Below are 21,968 nucleotides of genomic sequence, written 5' to 3'. Positions count from 1 at the left end.
CATCTCTAGTTCGGTAAACACTCTGCATGGGTCAAATTCCAACTCAGACCCTGGGCTCCTGCACTTCGTTCATTGATTTCTCTCTCACCTGAGGCTCTGGGTGAGAGGTCGGGACAGGTGGGGGCATGGGTGGTCCGATTTCCTCTCTCTTCCAGCTCTGTCTCCATATACGCTCTGCCCAGGACTCTGTCTCAGAGGTGTGAGTGTTCAGACTCACTATGCTCAGAGCACGGTTCAGCAGCGTGGCCCTTCACCACCTTGCACGGTCTCTCGTTTGGCTACTGACCCAAAGTAGCATGAGAGAATTGTGCCATCTCTTCCTCTCTCTCTCTTGCTCTCTCGCTCTCTTTGTGTGTTCTGGGGATGGAACCCAGCGACTTGGACATATCAGGCAAATGTTCACCTACTGAGGTATACCTGCAGCCCTTGCATCATCTATTTTCAACTGAGTATCTTTTCTGAGCACTTAGCCTTGAATCTGGTCTTTCCTAAAGAAAGTTTCCCCACTCTACTTCTTCCTCACCTGTAGTAGAAGTCCATTGTCCTACTGGTGAAAGCACAAGACAGCAGTGTGTGTGTGTGTGTGTGCGCGTGCATGTGTGGCTCATGCCCCCTGCCATCTCTAACATGCCAGCACAGCACCAGGAGCTCACTCACGCGTGCTGGGTGGGTGGAAGCCGCAGCGCTCGCTCCGTGTGTGGGTGTGTCTGCTTCCCTCACCAGATCTTCATGAAGACCGCCGTGGTTGAGGACGGGACAGGAAAGAGGGCACCAGTGCCGACATCTCAATGCCTGTCACCATTCTGTGGGGACACCATGCCTTCCAGTAAGTCTCCCCTCACTTCCTCTTCCTCCACTCATCCACTGAGCACATGCCAGCCACACAGACTGCCCAGCACAGCTCGTCCGTGGTTTCTGAAGGGCTTCACACAACCCACGCACTGACAAGCTGACAAGGAAGGCCGGTCGGCCTGTGGCCCACAGCAGCGCAGGGACCACGTGGTGGCACCTCGCGGCCTCCACCTGAGGGGCATGGTGAGTGTGGACGACCTGAGGGCACATTTCCCTGCAGTGTTTCTACCTCTCACACCACTCCTACAAGTAGAAGGCGTGTTTGCACGCTGAAAAGAGCCCAGACATTTGCTCGCACACACACACCCCACATTTACTTAGTTAGGGAAAGAGAATGGGTGCACCAAGGCTTCTAGCCACTGAAAACGAGCTCCAGACACACGTGTCACTTTGTGCACCTGACTTTATTTGGGTCCTGGAGAATCAAACCTGAGTCCTTTGCCTTTGTAGACAAATGCCTTAACCTCTAAGCCGTCCCCTATGCTGATAATTCTCTAAATCCATGGAATTACCTGGGGACCATGCTTTCCAGCCCAGATTTTCCCATGGCCTGTCATCTTATACACCTTAGAATACAAAGAAATAGTTTATTGTTTTCAAAGTCAATACCCCAGAAAAGTAAAATGCCATAACTGCTTTTGCATAGAATGAATAACCTACCGTTAATTGCTATCCCTCCCTTCTTTCCTTCCTCCCTCCTTTCTTCCTGATCTCACTCCATTCCTTCCTTCGCTTTTTTTAAAACATTTTAAATATTTTATTTATTTGAGGTGGGGGAAAACACACACACACACACAAAGAGAGAGAGAGAGGGAGAGAGAAAGAATGAATAGGTAAGCTAGGGCCTGCAGCCACAACAAACAACTCCAGACTCATGTGCCACCTTGTGCGTCTGGCTTGTGCATCTGGTACTGGGGAATCCAATCTGGGTCCTTAAGCTTTGCAGGCAAGTGCCTTAACTGCTAAGCCATCTCTCCAGTCCATGTTCTCCAGTTTTTGAGCCAAGGTCTCATTCTATTACAGACTGACTTACAACTTGCTCTGGCTGGCTTCCATCTCATGGCGATCCTAAACTCAAAGGCCCAAGCACTTGGATTGAAGGCACAAGCGCCCATGCCTGGTTAATTGAAGGCAATCCTCTAAGCTTCCCTAGATGAACTTGGCTTTCTCTAAGGACCTAGGCCAGGAAGACCCAGGCAACCTGGTAAACTGAAATGGCAGAAAGAGTGGTGGCTGCTTGACAGAGCATAACCTTCAGCCACCGAGCACCCAGCACTTAGATGAGCTGGAAGCCCCTGAGGGAAATTTTGGTTTCCATTGTCACTGGAAGGGGAAGATGTAAATCATTACTAACCCTTTCCTGCCTTTCACCGAGGAACAAGTCCACATCTCCTCACCTGCTTGAACTCTGCTTATCAGCAGTGGACCATTTACTTTACTTCGCTGTTAGAATGGCTCTTTCCATTTGTATTTACAAATGTGTGTTCTAAACAAATTCAGCATACCTTTGTGAAATGTATATGAAGTAGTTCTATGGTATAGCCTAGTTTGAATATTTGATAGGATTCACCCATACAACTATAAAGGCTGGATGCCTTAGGAGAACTAGTTGTATTATTTGAGCAACTTTTTCAATTTTATTTCAATTTTATTTTTTTGGAGAGAGCAAGAGAGAAACAGAGAAACAGAGAGAGAGAGAGAGAGAGAGAGAGAGAGACAGAGAGAGGGAGAGAATTGGTGTTCCAGGCCTCAGATACTATAATCAAACTCCAGATGCTTACATCACCTAGCAGGCATGTGCGACCTTGTGCTTGCCTCACTTTGTGCACCTGGCTTATGTGGGATCTGGAGAGTGGAACATATGGGTCCTTAGGCTTTTCAGGTAAGTGCCTTAACCACTAAGCCATCTCTCCAGCCCCAAGTTTTTCAATTTTATGGCTGATTCTATGAGTTTCTTCTCTGTCCCTCTCTCTGTGTATGTGTGGATGAGTGTGCATGTGTGTGTGTGTGTGTGTGTGTGTGTGTGTGTGTGTGTGTGTATGTGTGTGCATGTGCGCTGGGGATTAAACCTAGGCTAGTCAAGCACTCTACCACTGAATTATTCCTCCAGCCCTATTTTGTTTTTTTTTTACTTTTAGTGTAATTTTTCCCCACTAATTTCTGCTTAGAAACCCATCCTCTTTAGTGAGATATTCATTCATACAATTGAAAATAATGCTGATGGTATAAACTCACGGACATGGAGTGGAGAGCGGGTGAGGTCCTGAACTCTTGATCTGTGCATATTCTTGGCGCCTCTGGGGAATATGGTGTCTAGCCTCCCGCCCGCTGAGTGTGATAGGTACGTTTGCTTGTTTCCCCACACAGTGCTGGACCTCGGGGCTCTGCTCAACCTCTGAGTCACTTGCTGAGCTCCGAAGAGAGCACTTTCTTTTATGATAAGCAAAGATTTTCCACTTGTGAACAATCAGATATCAGAGCCTTGTTTTTTGGAATTATGTCCCAATGGGAAACAATAATTACCAGAAATCCTAAGCTGAATTTCCAGGGTCTAGATGTACTCCCACCAAGGAACTTCCCATGCCAGTAAAGCCCGAGGTACTGTTTGCACAAGCACGAGGGAAAACCCAGGGCTTTCTCCATGGATAGAGTTATTTGAAGCGGCACAGGCATTTTTTTCCAGGGCGACTGCCAAGGCTTTCCTGAGCCTGTCTAGCTGTCACCTGGGCGGCTCCGCAGGGGGCTCGGTAAATACTGTCCTCCTCTTCCCTGGGATGGAGGCACCTGCAGTTCTTTTTCAGAATGCGGTGGCACCTTCATCTTTCTGGGCTGCCCCACGCCTCTCCAGGGACGACCTGAGCAAGATCTCCCATACTGGGGGCTGGGGGTGGGGTCAGGAGTCAGGGCAGCTACAGACATTGAGGAAATGACAAAAGCGGAGCCAGGGCTTTGTGCCCCTGTGTGTCCTTCAAGGTGTGAGTGTCCGGGGCAGTCGGGATGGGTCTGGGGGTGGTTCGTAGAGTGGGACTCACAAATTAAACCGCGTTGCAAGATGAGGAGACGTCCTGACTGGAGAAAAGAAAGAGAACGGCCGAGGCTCTCACAGAGGAGGTGCTGGGCTCACTGCTGTTTCAATGAGTCCATCTCTTGTTTGAAGATTTGACAGAATTCACGTTATTATCTATTTTCATGTTTACATTCATGCTTAACGATCTCTTCAGCAGCCCTGTGAGAGTGCTAAGCAGGATCATGGCCAAGCAGAGAATTCCAGCTCTACCTAGAGACCTTTATAGTCCCCAGTAAGACAGACCATTGTTTTAAGCAGATAGATCCTTTATCAAAGGAACGTTTTATAGTACTCCTATATAATGATCAAACTGCTTTTGTTAAAAGAAGCTTCTATGTGGAAACCACGGAGATAACATCCCATTGCTCTGGAGAGGCGGTGGATAATCGCCACTGGCTTAGATGGTCTCCAAACTTTCTTTAGACCCAGTCACTTTTGTCCTGACCTATGGAGAAGGCACCTCCTCCTGCGAGGTCGAAGGCATGAGGTAGGACTCTGTGAGCGTGGGCAGGAAGCACATCTTGGTGGACAGGAAGGAAGGTTGGGGTGGAGAGGCCCGCGCACACCCCGGCAGGTGCAGGAGCAGCCCTCAGTGACAGCACCTGAGCACCTGGCTCTAGTGGGGTGAAGGGCCCCCGGCTCCCAGCACCGTCAGGCAGCTCAAATCTAACAGGGAGCCAGCAAGCGCGAGAAACACGTCTTGGATATCGTATGTGTGTACGTGTGCACATGCATGTGGAAGCCAGAGGACAACATTAGGTGCAGTTCTTCAGGTACTGTTTGGTTCTTTTTTTGGCTTTCTGAGGTAGGGTCTCACGCTAGTTCAGGCTGACTTGGAATTCACTCTGTAGTCTCAGGGTGGCCTTGAACTGTCAGTGATCCTCCAACCTCTGCCTCCCAAGTGTTGAGATTAAAGGCATGTGCCACCACGCCCGGCTCTGTCCACCTTTTAAAAAATAATTATCTTATTAATTTGAGAGAGAGAGGCACATAGAGAATGGGTGCACCGGACCTCTTGCCACTGCAAATGAACTCCAGGAACATGTGCCACTTTGTGCATCTTGCTTATGTGGGCCCTGGGGAATCGAGCCTGGGTCTTTTGGCTTTGTAGGCAAACACCTTAAATGCTAATCCATCTCTCCAGCCCCTGCTTTGTTTTTAATGTGGATTCAAGGATCAAATTCAGGTTCTTATATTGCATAATAAGTATTTTACCAACTGTGCTAACCCAAATCCTTGATGTCTTCACGGTGGCTTTACTAAATGACCCAGAGTTATAAACACAGGGAGGACAGAGACAAGCCCAGCACCCTGTGCTTGGCAAGTGGCCAGGGCACTTACTGAAGGGAGGATGATCACAAAAAGAAATGGGCGAGGCCCTCTGAGCCACCTTCAGCATTTTGTCCTTGCTTTGCTCTTTGACCTGAATTTCTCATGAGCAAAACAATCCAAGGGAACTTTTTCCCCCTGCCTGTAGGAACATTTTGATCAAGTCAGCATACTGGCTACATCAGGCCCGAACAATCCGTTAGCTTAGCAAGTTCCATTGGTTCTCCTGGGATGCTGGGCTGCAGGCTGGACTTTTGACACCCAGAACAAGGGTCCCTTAAAGATGCTTGCTTTCCACAGTGACCCCTCTGTTCTTTCCCTGCTGTGCAGACTGTCTCTCCAGAGGTGACACTGTTGGTGAGGGGACGGCTCCGTTTCTTTTGTATCTTTCATATTTTGGCTTAGTTGTTTTCTAAAACAGTGTCTACTGGTTTCCTTTGTACCCATGTCCCCTGTAGTTTATGACTTTCATAAAACAAGAATGCTGTGACGGTGCACACCTGTAATCACAGATTGGGAAGCCAGCCCAACTGTTGGTTCAAAGCCAGCCTGGGTTACATACAGAGTGAGAGGATATCGCTAAGTACATAAGATATCTATATATCCCAGAATTTGACAACATATGGCAAGTGATTTTTTTAATTATCAAAGACTTTAAAGCAGTTCTTTTGTCTTATTGATGTCTATTCATTGTATCTAACTATTAGGTTTCATAAGGATTATTTATTATATTATGTATATGTATTATAATATATATTATTCAGGGCATTATTTCTTAACTTATAGTGTGTTAGCAAATTAATTACGAATACATACGGAATTTTAGCTAACTTTAAAGGAGAGCTTTCTGTCATTTGTGATCATCTGAATAGGTACCATGAATAAAGCCAGACTTTTCATCACGAGCTTACGGAGCTGACGTGTTCCTGTGCACTAGGTATGAGCTCAGCTTGGGGTTGGGACAATGGGTTCCAGACCAGTGTCATTGGGTCACACCAGGAAGGACCTGAAGCGCCGTCTTTAACAAGCGCTCCTACCAGAAAACGCTTCTGCCCGCTGGAAGCAGCCTGGTGACCTCAGACTGTTCCATCTGGTTTAAAGTGGACCGTTGCTGTCCAGGGCTTGGAAGTGCAGGGTTGCTTACATGACTGGAAACGCCTCCACCTTTCCAGGAAGAGAGGGTGCGAAGGGACTGTGATCTTTTTGCTCCAATCAGGGAATAAACACTTTGGTACAGAGAGACATAGGATGCTCCTTTGGAACTTAACAGAAAAACAAAACAAAACAAAACAAAAAACCAAGAAACCTAAAAGCAGGGAACTACTGTGATCATTAAGAGCTCTAATAATGAATTGATCCCAGACACTTTTGTTTCAATGGGGCAAAAGCAGACACCTGGGAGAGCAAGACAGACCGCGGCCGGCGGCGCACACAGACGGAGGGCGCGGGCCGCAGCAGGGGAGGGTATTGAAGTCCATCTCAAACAGGCAAATTAATTCAGCTAATGTTTCTTATTCTTGAAATAATTATCTGCACTATTTTCAGTTGACATAACAATGCCTGAGGGCAGGCACTTTATAAAGAAAGGAGGTTTAGCTGGCTGACTTTTGCCCAGGGTTCGGTAGCCCCATCCACGGATTCAGCTGGCGAAGCTCTTACTATAAATGGCAGCATGGCTGGTGCAGGTGGGGAGATGAGACCACATCATAGGACAGGGTCCACACTGGCTCTCTTGATAACAACTAGCTCTTGAGAGAACTACATTAATCCCTTCTGAGGATGGCTCCTGGCACTTGCTGGCTAGCTAGTGTAGCTGAATCACTGAGCTCAAGGTTCAGTGAAAAAACTTGCATCAATGGGCTGGAGAGATGGCTTAGCGGTTAAGCGCTTGCCTGTGAAGCCTAAGGACCCCGGTTCGAGGCTCGGTTCCCCAGGTCCCACGTTAGCCAGATGCACAGGGGGGCGCACGCGTCTGGAGTTCGTTTGCAGTGGCTGGAAGCCCTGGTGCACCCATTCTCTCTCTCTCCCTCTATCTGTCTTTCTCTCTGTGTCTGTCGCTCTCAAATAAACAAATAAAAAAAAAATTTAAAAAAAAAACAACAAAAAAAACTTGCATCAAAAATAAAGTGGAAGCCAGATGTGATGGCGCATGCCTTTAATGCCAGCACTCAGGAGGCAGAGGTAGGAGGAGCGACGGAGGAGCGACGTGAGTTCAAGGCCATCCTGAGACTACACAGTGAATTCCAGGTCAGCCTGGGCTAGAGTGTGACACTACCTTGAAAAGCCAATAAAATAAAATAAATTAAAAAGTGGAGAGCGATTGAAAAACACATCTGATGACAACCCCTGCCTCCACATGCACATGCACCAAGCTCACCCCACCCATACAAACATGCATGCACGCATACAGACATACACATCACACCTATACACGTGCACAGACAAGGCAAAAACAATTTGTAAAGTGTCCCAATGAAAGGCTAGTACATACTTGAGAGTCCCTCCAAAACCTGCCTGTCACACTTCACAGGTTTCAAAATAAAGTTTTCCAAACAAAACGCCTGACGGCATGAGCTTGTAATGTATATTTTATTTTGCACAAGCTTGCATATGTACTGCACATACATTCAGTTTAAGAGAAGATGGAAGGCACACAAGGCAATTAGACTACTGCACCCTTCAAGTGGCACAAAGCAAAGGGAACCGTTCGGAGAGAATAGAAAAGCCTCAGACACACAAAGTAGACCCTCCCCGCCCTCCCCACAACAAGGTTGTGTTGTGTTTTCTTCTTCCTGTTTTAAAATTTAGTAGCTGCCAAACTAAACTGTTTTACTCTTACTTTAAAGTCAATTGTCTACTGCACCTTTTTTTAATATATATTCTTAATATGGACAGGGAGTCTCATTGTTTTATCCTATCAATTAATATTACAGTACATCCTTGGTAATACAAAATTGTACACCTTCATCAAATAAATTAGGATAAATTAAACCAATAAATTATGCAAAGTCTTCAGAACAATAGACAATAACAAAATGCATTTGAAGTTGCCTCTAGCTAAAAAAAATCAAAAATTGACTTTATCAGTTCCATTATTGTACTATATTCAAATCAAAGGGTCTTTATTACAAAAAAAGAGCTTCATAATGCTATTTACAACATATTGCTAAATTATATAAAGGCAGTGTTTTTCACGGTTTATACTATATACATATGAGAACTGGCTGGGACAATATCAGGGAAGCTGTGACCTTTGATTCTTTTAGGGCACTGAGACCAACCCCAAATACATTTTTTTTTGTAGGTTTCAATATGAAGTGGCTACACACAACTTTAAAACACTTTCTCCCTTACATGGAGGAATTGAATATTTAAAAGTTACCAAGTGAGTCCATTTTCACAGAGGAAGTTCAGTCTGTCTGCGTCCCCTGCTCATGTCTGTATATTGGGGTGTTTGAACTGAAAGAGGGCTCAGGTGAAAAGACTCAAAGTCCAGACGCTTCCACATTCTGGTATGTTCTAAGAAGGATAATCATAAGAAGATACAAGGATTTGGTACCAGTTTTGATCCCAGCTCTGAAGATGAGCATCTTAGCTTGAGTTTTACAGATGGTTTACAACCAGCAAGTCTACAGAAAACAAACTGCGTGGCCTTCAACGTAACATGTAAGTGCGATACAGCAAGTGCTAACCCATATGAACCAGCTTCAAGTTAAAAGGGACCTTTGGACAACAATTCTTATTAATGCTGCAAACACAGAGCTTGTACCAGAAGGAAACATTTGTACTATTCACACCAATGAGTACTTTATAATATACATGGCAAGGACTTTTCACTGCCCTCACACACACTGCTTCTTCCCGGGTATTCTGTAAGCCACTTTTTCTTTGATGAGTTTATGATTGTTGTAGGGGGGGAATCGTATTTTTAACCCCCAACCCTTTAGCTTTATGATTCAATATTAACCTGCATGTGTGTGGAGATGGGGGGGGTTACTTACTAAATGTCTTCATGTACATAGAAAAGAAACTTCATAAATTTACAGAAACGGCATTACCCTTGCCCTTGACATCTGATAAAAGAGACTGTTATCTTTTAAAAGTAGAGAGCAGGATTTTCAGGAATGCTTTCAACTGCCTAGACAGTCAGTGTAGTGTTCCTAATAAATCCAACAGATGTTTCGAGAATGTAGCTATTAAGGTCTCATGGCCTACGTAACAACAGCCATGAGGTTAACTATTTACATTGCCTTATAAAAGTTCCCCTCTTGCTTAGTGTTTCTGTTTTGATTTTTTTTTGTTTTAAAACTTTTAAATGATATTCACCCATAACCCTAGTACAGTAACAAAGATTCTGCAAACATAAAACACTCTAATTAAATAATACTTGGAGGCACAAAGCAAACTTCAGAATATATGGGTGAACATTTACTTAAATAATTACTACATTCTAACATCTTCCACATATTTACCATTTAATGTGAAACGTCCTTGTGAAATGGCCAGAGGGACGGTAAGAAGTCAGTTTTGTTGTCGCAAATAGAACATTCTTTTCACAAAACAGAACAAATGTCTAAAATAGGTTCTTAAATCTAGATAAGAAAAGATCAGCTTTCCACTTCACACGCATATATATGTATATTTTACATGTGTGTCTCAGTGTGCGTGTGATGCCACGTCACACATCTGTACACTCAGAGCACATGGTAAGAAATATTGCTTCTATGCTACTTTTTATTAGGCTAAGAAAACACAAGATTTGCACCACAGTTACAAAAAATTGGCTTCTACAAGAATTTTCAAAACTCGAATGCTGCTCAAACAATTGAGGAAAAAATAATTTGCGGTATCAAACTGTTCTAAAAATTCTCTTCTTCAAAAACATATTCTCCCGCTTTGTTTTAAAAAGACACAAAGTATGCATAGCTATCAACGTTATGTCAAACAGCCAGAAAAAAAAAAAAATTCTCGTGTTTATTGCAGCTGTAGTAATTGGAAATAAAGTCAAAAGGATGAAACTGAAAGCCACAGAAGGCACAAGAAAATTGAACTTGTGGGGAAAAAAAACTGGTATTTTGAAGGATTTAAACAAATCCCCCCGCTGGTGCATTTAGGTCTAGGCACAGACGATCACCTCAAGTGTACACGCAGAAACAACGGAGGGCGAGCAGAGAGTACGCGCTGATGTGTGCTTTGAGCGTGGACTTCCGATGCTGCCTTTTCCCTCCTACGTAAGCTGTCCCTCTGTCGCCTCCCTCCACCATGGAAAGCCAACTGTCTCCCATGGCTCAATTTCTGCTCGGTGAAAGCTGAGCTAAGATTTGAAAGATGGTGAGATATATATATGCTTCTTTTTTAAAGAAAAAAATATTAACTAGGAGGTTTTTCTTGTCATTTCCCAGTGCCCTGGGAGGCATGAGATACTATAATTGTAAAGGGCAAAACTACCTGACGGAAGCAAGGCCATAGAGTGCTATTTTCAGAGCAAAGTGGAGAGTTTTATCCTCATGCCACGATTTCTACGACAGTAATTTCTAAGCCCACCCCCCCCCAAACATGGAGTGGGTACTTTCAGTAGGTAAGTGCATTGATGATTAGTGGTGAAAACACATTTTTGCTTAATTTGTGTATTTAAAGTGGAAAGGCAAGGGAAGAAGGTGTTGAAAATTCAAGGAAGTCTGCGATCAACATCTCATTTGCTCTAGATTAAGAATATACCTGGCAACGATCTGTCTATTCAGGTGGACACGCCCCAGCCTTGTCTTTGACCTTGCAAAGGAAAGGGCAGCACGCTGTTGGCATGAATGACATGACGTGGAACAGAAGGACCCAGCGGCACAGGTGACAGCGAGTAAAACCCTTCTGGTGTGTCCCGGAAGCTCTGATTTCTTCCCTGCTTTGTGTTAACTGGATTGTTGTTGTTTTTAGGTGTTCTTCCAATGGAATGGCCATCTGAACTTTTCTTTCTAAAGACACCCGGAAAGGTAACAAGTTGGTCCTAAGGGTTCTCCGTGGATGTGTGGGGGCACGAGAGGGGGGACATGAGTGCTGCGCGAGGGCAGGTGCCCCACGCCTGCCCGCGCTGCCAGGGCCTGCCCGTCTCGGAAGATGCAGGGCCTCACAGGGCCGCGGGGCTTAGTTGAAAGTCAGCAGGTTTTAAGGCTTTGTGCTGACAACGATTGTACATTCCTGTCCATCAGCAGAATTTACAAATGACGTTAAACGACAGTGATCGGGTCAGCCACTCAGTCACATGGGTCAACCTGTGTTCTACACAGTGAAATGTAATTTTTATTTAAAAAAAAAATTAAGGAAAAATGGCATTTATGTTCTGTGTGTTTTTAATACCAGATCTGTTACTGTGGCATTTTAGGAGGTGTATATCAAATTACCTAAGAGAGAAGAGGGACCTGGAGAATACTCCAGAATGAAATGGTGAGTTCCTCCTGCATCTGTACACAAAAGTCCATCTAAAAAAAACAGGTGTGAATGCCATTCTGTTGTGTAAATGCAAATATGGGACATGATACATCATCAATAAACTTGAAAAAAGAAAGAAAGAAAGAAAAGGGAGCTATTAGAGAAAGGTAAGCTAGCAGCTACTTTCTTAGGTGTGCTGAAGTCGTGTCTTCTGGATTAACCCCTAGCCAGCCTGGGCTCTACGCTCTGGTCACATTTTGGTCAACCCTAGCTTTTCTGAAGTAGAAGAGACATGGTCAGGAGCTTTAACATGCTATACCTAAAATGAAGAAACAGACTGTCACCTCATGCAGACTCATCACAGGAGTATGGAACTGCATATGCAAACAGGTCATTGTCACAAACATTCCTTGCTGGAGGTGAAGACTAAGTCTCCCACAGCTGCCAACAAGCTTCCAGTGTAGGCAGGGCTTGTATAGTCAGTGGCAATTCCTTTATTCTTTACTGGAGAAAGGTATTCAGAAATTAGTGTTTTCGGGAGAAACAGTGTTAAACAGAAATGGCAGTCCTTCTAAGCACACAAACAAAGTAGAGCAAATAACGAATGTGAAATGTGCGTGCATTTTAATATCTTAAGCAAAATAAATAGAAATTGATAAGGGAGTATAGGGTCTTTCTTTATGAAGACTAACCCAGAACCTGTTATCAAGTTTACAGAAGTGGCTAGAAGACTGAGTGAGTTTCCAGTCTCATTTTGAAATCAGTTCTGTACAGAATAATTTTGCCTCCATTAGAAACTGCTACTAGTTTTGGGGTGTTTGTCTTTTCTCTTAGAAAAGGCTTGGTAGCAATTATGTTTTCTTTTTAACTTTCTTCTTGGGGGGCACTTTTGGGACACAAGCTGCTAGGCTGCCATTGACAATGTCTTTAAACATGTAAGGAAAAGTTACTTACTAAGCTCATTTCAAACAAGATACTTAAGTGGTTTCATTGGGCTTTCAGAACTTCTAAACCACAGGAAGAAGAGACACGCCACCACCTGAGGAGCTCGGCTGTGTCTGGGTTCACCCTGGCCCCCCCTCCGATTCTGTAGAGGTGTCCTCATCAACTGCCCTGCCTTGTAATCGTAGATCTCACACAGGCCAACACACCTTTTCCCTGAAAATCAACCCTAGCTTAAGTCTCCAAACATTAAGGGCCTTGGGTAAAAGTAAACTAAGATGAAGGAAATACCCCCATCCCCTTGTTATGGAAAGAAAAAGGGAAAGGAAAGAGGATGAAGAGGAATTACCACATAACATATCCATGCCTCCCACACACACACACACCACACACACCACACACACACGGGAAATCAAAATCTAGAAACATAGAAGTTTGACGTCCAAGAGGGACTGCTAATATTCATACATTCAAAGACGGCTGGAATCTCTACTCGTGAAGCAGCTCTTGTAGGCAGTTTGGGGATTTGAAAATCTCTGGGACTTCGCTATCCAGCTTGCAGATGACCTTGTATATGGCCTTCTTCCAGGAAGGATCGACATCTTTGCCCGCGATAATGGCATTGAAAAACTCCCGTAATGTGATCTGCGCAACTTCCAGGAATCTCTCTGGAACCTGCTGATACAAGGAGACAATGGCATTAATAAAGTTTTCAGTTTCAAGTCTCCAGTTCTTCAAAGGAAACTGAGCTAAGTTCATGCTTTCAGAAGGGGCTTTGCACAGCACCTGCATTTTCTAAAAATGTCCGGCCTCTATTCTCTTATGTAAAGTTGTTATATATAGCAGCATTGTAATGTAGGGTTGACAGCTCTGTAGACTTTGAGAGAGACACTTGCAAAGGATGCATGCAGACCTACTGAAGAAACTAAGATTTCATTGTGAATACTGAGGTAGAGAAAGGGACCTATCTGGCCCATTCGCTGGGTTGCTTAGGGCATGGCGCTAGGAAAGGAGACCTGGTTGTCACCACTTCTCACATCATGGACAGGCCCATTCCAGAAGAAAGCCTCAAGCTCTGTTTTCAGAATTTGATTTAGCTTCCTTTTGATTTCCATTATGAAAACAAACAGCGTTCTCAAAACAGAATGTTAAGTGATTGGGCTCTTACATAAACCCATATCTTCAGTGAAGGAGTCCTCAAATCTGCTTTCTGTTTGCATCAGAGAACAGTTGACTTGAACACTCAGTTGGGTCTGATTCTACCATAACACACTCCATGTACATAACAGAGAAAGAGAAAGACAATAACAGATCCACACCATATGAAATTTAAACTGACCTGAAAACAGTACATGAGAAATCATTTTGCTTGGAGATCAGAATTGTTCCATTAGAGACTAATTTGTGCAGCTGATAATTACAACAAACACTTCACACTTCTCCAGTGCTTACCACGTGTCAGGCACTGTGTTACACACGAATGCCATTCCCTTCTCCTGACCTCCACATAAGAAGACTTCTCAAGGGCTGGAGAGATGGCTTAGCGGTTAGGCGCTTGCCTGTGAAGCCTAAGGACCCCGGTTTGAGGCTTGATTCCCCAGAACCCACGTTAGCCAGATGCATAAGGGGCGCATGCAGTGGCTGGAGGTCCTGGTGCACCCATTCTCTCTCTCTCTCTTTCTCTTTCTCTCTGCCTCTCACTTTCGATCTCTCTCATATAAATAAATAAACAAAAAAAAATTTGAAAAAAGAAACCTTCTCAATCATAAAATGAGACAGCTGAGGCTGAGACATCAAGGAAACTGCTCAAGGTCATCCTATTCCAAAAGTAGCATTCCTCAGATATTCTTTTGAGAACCCCTATTTTTCAGTTCCTTTCTTCCATAGCAATGAACATACATATGCTGTGTGTATGCACATGTTTGTGTTCATAGTTGTTGATTGAACAGTCTGACCTCTGGACTGTGGAAGGACAGAACTCCAGATGAACTGGAAAATCACCAGCGTGCCACTTCCTCCACCACCTTTCTGCCCACCACCAAAGTCTGCCGTCACTTTACATGGATTTCCCAAAGCCCCTGTGCGATTTCCCCAAAGCTCCTTTACACACAAGATTTCTTGGCGACAGCGTAGTGCTCAAATCAAAAGTCTCAGCACTCTTTCTAAGTCTTTCCTGCTCTCCCAAAGACAGTCTTCCATGTTTTGTTCAGCGGGCCTTGCTGAGAGAGAGAGGCTATGATTGGGGTGCAGTTTGCAGCTCAACTATTCACTCTGACTACTTGGCTTGGGACCTGTTAACCAAGTGCCAAAGAAACACCACTACTTAGTAACATCAACCTCGTAGAAAGAGTTCTCACTGGTCGATGGCAGCAGTACCGCCATGGGCACCTGGGCTCCTTGAACCCTGGGAGAGGCCATGACAGAGGGCACAGGGCGCAGGTATGGGCAGCAGCTCCAGCAGATGCCTGGAGGCTGGAAGCCCCGCCTGCTCCAAGATCTCACAACAGGTCAGGGGAGCAGGGCCTAAAGGGACCAGAGGAGATGGTCAGAGGACAGAGATTCCTCCAGAACAGTACAGGTTATGGAGGAGGACCCACACTGGAAAATTCAACTGAGAAAGAGGGCAGCTCTTCAGTTTTTCTTTTTTTAATTTTTAATTTTGGAGAGAGAGAGAATTGGTCTGCCAGGACCTCCGCCACTGGAATCTAACTCCAGATGCTTGCGCCACCTAGTGGGTATGTGTGACCTTGCGCTTGTCTCACCTTTGTGCATCTGACTTAGGTGGGATCTGGAGAGCCTGGACATGGGTCCTTAGGCTTAGCAGGCAAGCACCTTAACCACTATGCCATCTCTCTAGGCCTAGGTTGTTCCTTTTATCCATAGGCTTGTTAATGGTTGCCCAAGGTCTTATCCCGTTTTAAACATTCATTGCTTGAGGTAGTCAGCATGGGTGATCCCGGAATATCTTCTGTATTTGTATCTAACTTTTTACCTACTTCTCTCTGGCTTCAATTACTTTATCAAAAAAGTCTTTATTCTGTCACCCCAATATTCTACAGGGTCTTTTTCAGATTTATTTGATAAATAAGGTAATTCATAATGGGGTCTCACCTGCTCTATCCCATAGTACTTTGGAGTCAAACTTAAATTCTCCCTCAATGGTTGATGCAAAGGAAGCTTAGGGCTGGAATGTAGCTCAGTGGTACAAACATTTGCTTGCAATGTCTGAGGCCCTGGGTTTGATACCCAGTATCATTTAAAAAAAAAAAAACCTTAAAATAATGATTAGATTAGAATTTCAACCATTATAGATCTCAGGATTGTTATGTTATAGGTGAAGGAACTGGGAGATCCTCTGTGATGGAAAAACCCTGAGATAAAGACACATGTGAAATAAGGCATCTTTCCACTACCACCTGTTGGTTCCCTTTTAATAATTTTTGTTTTATTTTTTTTGTGTGTGTGTGTGAGAGAGATAGAATCGGCTCACCAGGGCCCCTAGGCACTGCAATTGAATCCTAGATGGATGCACCATATTGTGCATATGCATCACCCTGTGCATCTGACATATGTGGATTCTGGGGAGTTGAACCTGGGTCCTCGGGCTTTGCAGGCAAGCGCCTTAACTGCTAAGCCATCTCTCCAGCCCCTTATTTTATTTTTGAGACAAGGTCTCAAATAGCCCAGGGTGTCCTAAAAGTCACTATGTGTTTGAGGATGACCTTGAACTACCAATTCTCCTGACCCCAATTTTCAAGAGCTGGGATCAGGTTTTGCCCTACAACTGACTTTAATGATTTTTAAATGCATGTCAACATTCAATGCCTGATGAGCTATGGGTCTGTAACTGAGTCCAGCCATCACCAGGAAGCTACTAAACTGAGCATAAATAGAAATCATGGAAAAAGACACCCCTGGAGAGTCTGGTTATTGACTATTGGTTATTGGGAAGATACTGATTGTGTACAAGTGACATGGCTTTTACGTCAGTGCTTGCTCTCAGGCAGTTGCACACAGTGGCCGGGTGAAGAACGTTAGGAAGAGATCTTCTAACATTGGGGCAGTTAATCATTGTTACTGTCTCCAGAGGTTCAGTATAGCAAGTGATCCACTGAGAGGAATGCCACCCACAGGTGGGAATCTCACCCATGAAAATAGGGTGCTTGGCTCTCTGCTAGAATACTTTCCCTACCTCTAGCTACCAGAGTTAAGTGCGGTTCCTCCTGATGTTTTGGGGGCATCTTAGAGCTCAGGATCAGGAACATGATATTACCCCATAGTTTTGTGCACCTCTTCATACCTAATGACTTTCCAATCACCAATAAACATCTGCAGAAAATCCCTTAGTGACAAGTAATCCCTTATCTAGGTTTCTTTTAATAGAACCCAACAATCCTCAGAATGAACCCTAGAGTCTATCTCCTCAGCATCAGGTGGCAACAGTCAATCAAGTCGCTGGAATGCAAGACAATGCAGGCTGCTGGGGGTGGGGAGGGGGAGGGCAGGGCCTTTGGACATGCCACAGGGGAAAAACAAAAGGCTTCCAGAGTCTTTGGCTGAACTCGCAGGCTATTGTGGGAGCTGCTTAGCAGGCGTTCTTCAGGAGTGAGAGTGGAAACTTTGCTTTGATAACAAGGCAGCCTAATATAGGAACCTCACCCCCAATTGTCTTCCCTTGACATTTGGAGGGGCACAGAATTGTGATGAAGTCCTTGAACACACTTGTCCATCTAAAGGGGGCTGGCCAACAGCACCTACCAATTTTACCAGAATCATTTGTTCTTGCATCTTGAACAGGGCAAATGAGTGCCTTGTGGACTTCAGGGAAATGGGGGCAAGATGGCTTCAAATGGGCACGGGCTCAGTCCACAGCTGGCTTCCACACACGTGGTATATTGGGTGGGTGGCAGTTTTTCTGTTTTCTTTCTTTCTCTCTCCCTCTTTCTTTCTGTCTTTCTAAAATCGGATCGAGTGGCAAAGACACTCCCCACCCCGTCTTCCTCCTCCTCTTCCCAGTTGCTTTACCTTCAAGGATGATTTGTTTTATTAAACCGACTGTCCCTAGCCTCTGCAGTACATAATAAAAGCCCGACATAGCAGGCTGCCTGCCTTCTGTGTCCTGCAGATACTCATCATAAGTGTCAGGACATACCAAGGTTAGCGGTCACTGCAAGTGTGCTTGCTGGCCCAAACCTTGCCAAACGCTCTTGGCAGCTGAATGAATGTCACAGAGAATAGAAGGGGAATTACAAAGGTTAAAAGAAGACAGCCTCTCCTATTTTCTGGAGACACTGAAGCTGATTTTTCACACCTCTGAAACATCCACAGGCTCAGTCATCAGCCTCTTGCAGGGGACCATAACCTTGCCCTGTGCACAGGTCTCCGTGGACACTCCTCCATCCTTGATCCCCTTTAAAAACTGGTCCGCAGGCCTTTAGCTCATCAGTGAAATCACCTCTACTGCAGTGGATAGAAAACAAGCCAGGCATCACTTCTCTCCCTTGCTCCTCCCCAATAACCACAACTCAAATGGCCTCCTGAGTACATTAATATATTCCAATCCTATCAGAGGTGATCATCTTTTACAGGTCAACGTTTAAGCTCATTTTTTCCCCCTCAAAGTTCCTCCAGTAGAAAATTGGAAACTGATGTCCATGGACAGGCAGGACTGTCTAAGGGATGGGAAACAAATCCTTCCTTATGTTTTGATGAATTAGTTTGCGTGTGGGTTTTCTTTCTTCCTCCTCCTCCACTTTTTTTTTTTAATACTATAAAAGGGCAATGCAATGCTGACTGTAAGAAGACAATGTCAAGGAGAAAAGGGTACCGGTATTTTGGATACTCTTCACTGCTCGCCTTGGAGAGAGAGTTATTCTTGTCACAAGCCCTTTTGTCTGCATCTGCTGACGGCTTGCCTGTAGCCAGCAGCATACTTTAACTGTTTTGTCACCTCCTAACATCACATGCATCAGCTGTTGGGCTTTTGTTACGGGTATTGTAGAACTAATCCGCTGTGGCTGTTCCACTGTGCAGTAAATAAAACAGAAACCGGCTTCTCAGACTATACTGCATGAATATTTCAGATGGCTTTTACAACTCCGATTCACCAAATCAAATAAATAAATAACTCTCCCCAGCACCCCCAGCCCCAACACACACACACACACACACACACACACGGAAACAAAACCCCCCAAACTGGCCCCAGATGCCACCCAGTGAATAGCACTGAGGGCGTGGACTGGAGCCTTCAAGCAATTGTCCTCAACTTCAGCACCATGAAACTCACAGTCACAATCAGTCCAACACCGCTGACACTGAAAACCAGCGAAGCAGCCCTGAAAACTGCAGAGCCATCAAGAGGGGGCTTAATAGATGCACACATAGGTATGCATATATTTCTGATGGCCATATATGTATTAATACACACACACACACACACACGCACACGCACACGCACACACACATACATGTTTCCTGCTCCCTCTCTCTCTCTCTCTCTCTCTTTCTCACGCACCCCACAGAGACAAGGTTGCCTTCTCAAACTACTTGTATTATTTCTCGGTGCACTTTCCTCCATTCTTCTCATCTCAAAGGGGCCCGGGGGAGATGCTGGTACACTTAGTTCACCTCAGGAGCCTTTCCAAAATGTTTAATCTGTGCAGAAGCATGGAAAGAAAAACCAACTCTGTAAGGTTCTTCAAAACAAACTTTGCCTCATGAACTCTCTGTTGGTGTGGATGATGTCGAAAGCATAGGTAGCGAGACATTTTTCTAGATGACTTGTGTCTTTGGAGACGTTCAAAAGAAAAAGGGCATCTCCCCACATGCACACACCCTTCCCACACCAAGATCCTAGGGAAGGAGATAAGCTGCTGAGTCCTTTCCTGAACATTCAGTCACCCTGGTGGGCACATGATTCCCCTAAACAAACTTGCCCATCCCTGCTGTTTGTTAAGTAAATATTGATCAAGGAGAGACCTATCTCCTGAGGGCACAAGCTGGGGACTCGTGTGCAGCACACAGAGTGGACTTGAAAGGATAAGCTTAGATGCGTTAGTAACTCCTGATAGAGATTATCCGACGAAAAGACAAGAGCAGACACATTCTTGTGGCTCCTCTCCTCTCTGGCTCGCACCAAACGCTCCCGCCAAAAAAGCAGAAAAGATGGATGTAGATGTGTGAGGTGTGGTCGCAAGATGCTCATGCTAACAGGTTCCTCTGGCCCTCACACACGCATGACCCTGTGGGTACAGCCAGGGCTACAAAAAGGGCAGAATGCTAACAGAGAGCATGACAGGGTTCCAAAGATTCCCATGCCATGCAGGGAAGGATCAGGTGGGGAAGCCAATATAAAAGTGCTTTGGAAAGCAGAAAATGCCACCCCAAAGTAAGGTGGTGGATTGGGCCTTTAAAAAGGAGCCCTAGTTCTTGGGAAGCACTTTGCTGTGACAAATACTGTGCCCAAAGCATCACTCTGAGGGGTTTGCTTGGGCAGTGTCATGGCTGAATCAACACATTGAGAAAGTTGGTTCATATTTCTCAAGTGGTATTTTGCCTATTTCCTAATCAGGACTCCAGCCCTGTTTTCTATCATGTCGGTAGCTGAATGGATGCATGTGCCTCCCTGGGAGGGCCAGATTTACAATCATCTTTATTAGCAATTAGGTGTCGTGTATGACTTCCTGAGTGCTATGGTCAAAGACCATGGTGTCATACTGAGACTTCCCACCCAAGGGTTCTGGCATCTGGCTTTGATTAGGAGGCACTCACCTGTATTTTGAGGGATGGCTTTGTTCACAGCACTGGCTGCAAGGCTGCTCCCAGATGCCTCTGGGGTTACACCCAAGGAAACAGAGAAAGAGATTCCACCACAGCTGAGCTAAAAACTAAAATCTCTCTCCCTCCGATGCTCTAGGCAGCTTCCAACTTTTAGCAACCAAGAGTGAGTCTATTTCTTAGTTACATGTTTTGCCACATAAACATGTGAAGAATAATGCTTGTAGGAAGTGGTTATAGTTCAAGGCGCATACACACACGCGCGTGCAAACACACACACACACACACACACACACACACACACACCCCTATTCCATCTCAGCAAAGGGACACATGGCACTAACAATCTGTATCTTCTTTTTTTTCCTACAAAGCTTCAAAAGAACAATGTTCTGTTGAGCAAAATTCAGTAGCATTCTGTAAACATTAATTTAAGGAGATCAATAAACGCAGTGAGCTAAAGCCATATTGCAAGATAAACTGGCCAGAGTGCCACTTTGTCAAATAGATTTTCGTTTTCTCGGCTAGATAAAGACAGTTTCAAAATGGGGCAAACGTGTTGCAACCAAGGCTTGAAAAGTATGTGGCCTTCAAACAGTCTGCCGGTTTCTACTATAGAACTGGATAAACATGCTTTAGGAATGATAAGATTGGCTTAGAATTGATTCATTTTTCAACTTCTACATGTAGTAGATTTTGTGGTGGTCTCACAGGGAAGGTGAAAAGCAAAGTACCATGAGTTCATACTAGAAAATGCACTTAAGAGAAAGGGGCTGAATTATCTGAGAAAGAGAGACATGGAGAGAAAGTGGGGAGGGAGGAAGAGAGAGTGATTCTGGAGCAATTTCAGTTGATGTTTGACTTTTAAAAAGAGTGGAAGAAAGAAATCTTTATTCAGGCTGACCTGATGAGCAAAGGACCTTCTTGCCAAAAGCCAAACTCTCCAGTGAGCTTAGGCTCAGCGGGTTCTGCTCCTGGAAGCCTCCCCCAGCGCGCTCCCCGCCCTGCGGAGGAGCTCGTGGTGGAGGGCTGCGGGGCTGGAGGAAGCCAATCCAGGCCAGGACCAGCAACAAGTGACACACCCAACACAACCAAAGTTGCTCTTTAGCAGATGGAAAGAGCCACAAAGACAGAAAAGGTGGCGAAAGAGCTGGCGTGGTGGTCCACACCTTTAATCCCAGCAGAGGTAGGAGGATCATTGTGAGTTCGAGGCCACCCTGAGACTACACAGTGAACTCCAGGTCAGCCTGGACCAGCATGAGACCCTACCTGGGGGGTGGGGGGATGGTGGCAAAGGGAGAGTACGTCTTCCTGGGAGGTCCCCCCGCAGAGACCTACACTGACCTGTGGCAGAACACCCAGGTGAGACCTGTGACGTCCAAGGCCATCTGGGCCCTTGTAAATGCTGGGAGAATAGCAACCCGAGAGGCCAAGGTGGAAATGGTCCCATGGGGGAGAGGCAGTAAATGGTATGAGCAGTCACATAGAAACGGTTAAGGAGGAAGGCCTGCGATCTACCTTACACGGACAGTGACCTGCTGAGAGGATCACAGGAAATAGACTTTGTGGGGGCAGGGCG

General features: G+C 45.1%; 1 protein-coding gene across 4 annotated transcripts in view; it reads right to left on the bottom strand.

Moving 5' to 3' along the window:
• Positions 1 to 8,034: 8,034 nt before the first annotated feature.
• The window catches only part of Prox1 (prospero homeobox 1), a 52,753-nt gene continuing 38,819 nt past the window's right edge, over positions 8,035 to 21,968 (bottom strand). For all 4 annotated transcript variants that reach the window (XM_045141178.1, XM_004671300.2, XM_045141177.1 and 1 more), the window contains one exon: positions 8,035 to 13,285. In XM_045141178.1, the coding sequence (XP_044997113.1) occupies positions 13,100 to 13,285 (186 nt within the window). In that variant the 3' untranslated portion in view covers positions 8,035 to 13,099. The remainder of the gene's footprint in view (positions 13,286 to 21,968) is intronic.

The sequence above is a fragment of the Jaculus jaculus genome, chromosome 1 (assembly GCF_020740685.1).
Source record: "Jaculus jaculus isolate mJacJac1 chromosome 1, mJacJac1.mat.Y.cur, whole genome shotgun sequence".
Lineage (NCBI taxonomy): Eukaryota > Metazoa > Chordata > Mammalia > Rodentia > Dipodidae > Jaculus > Jaculus jaculus.
The sequence above is the reverse complement of the archived record's forward strand: the minus strand, read 5'-3'. Positions and strand labels throughout refer to the sequence as shown.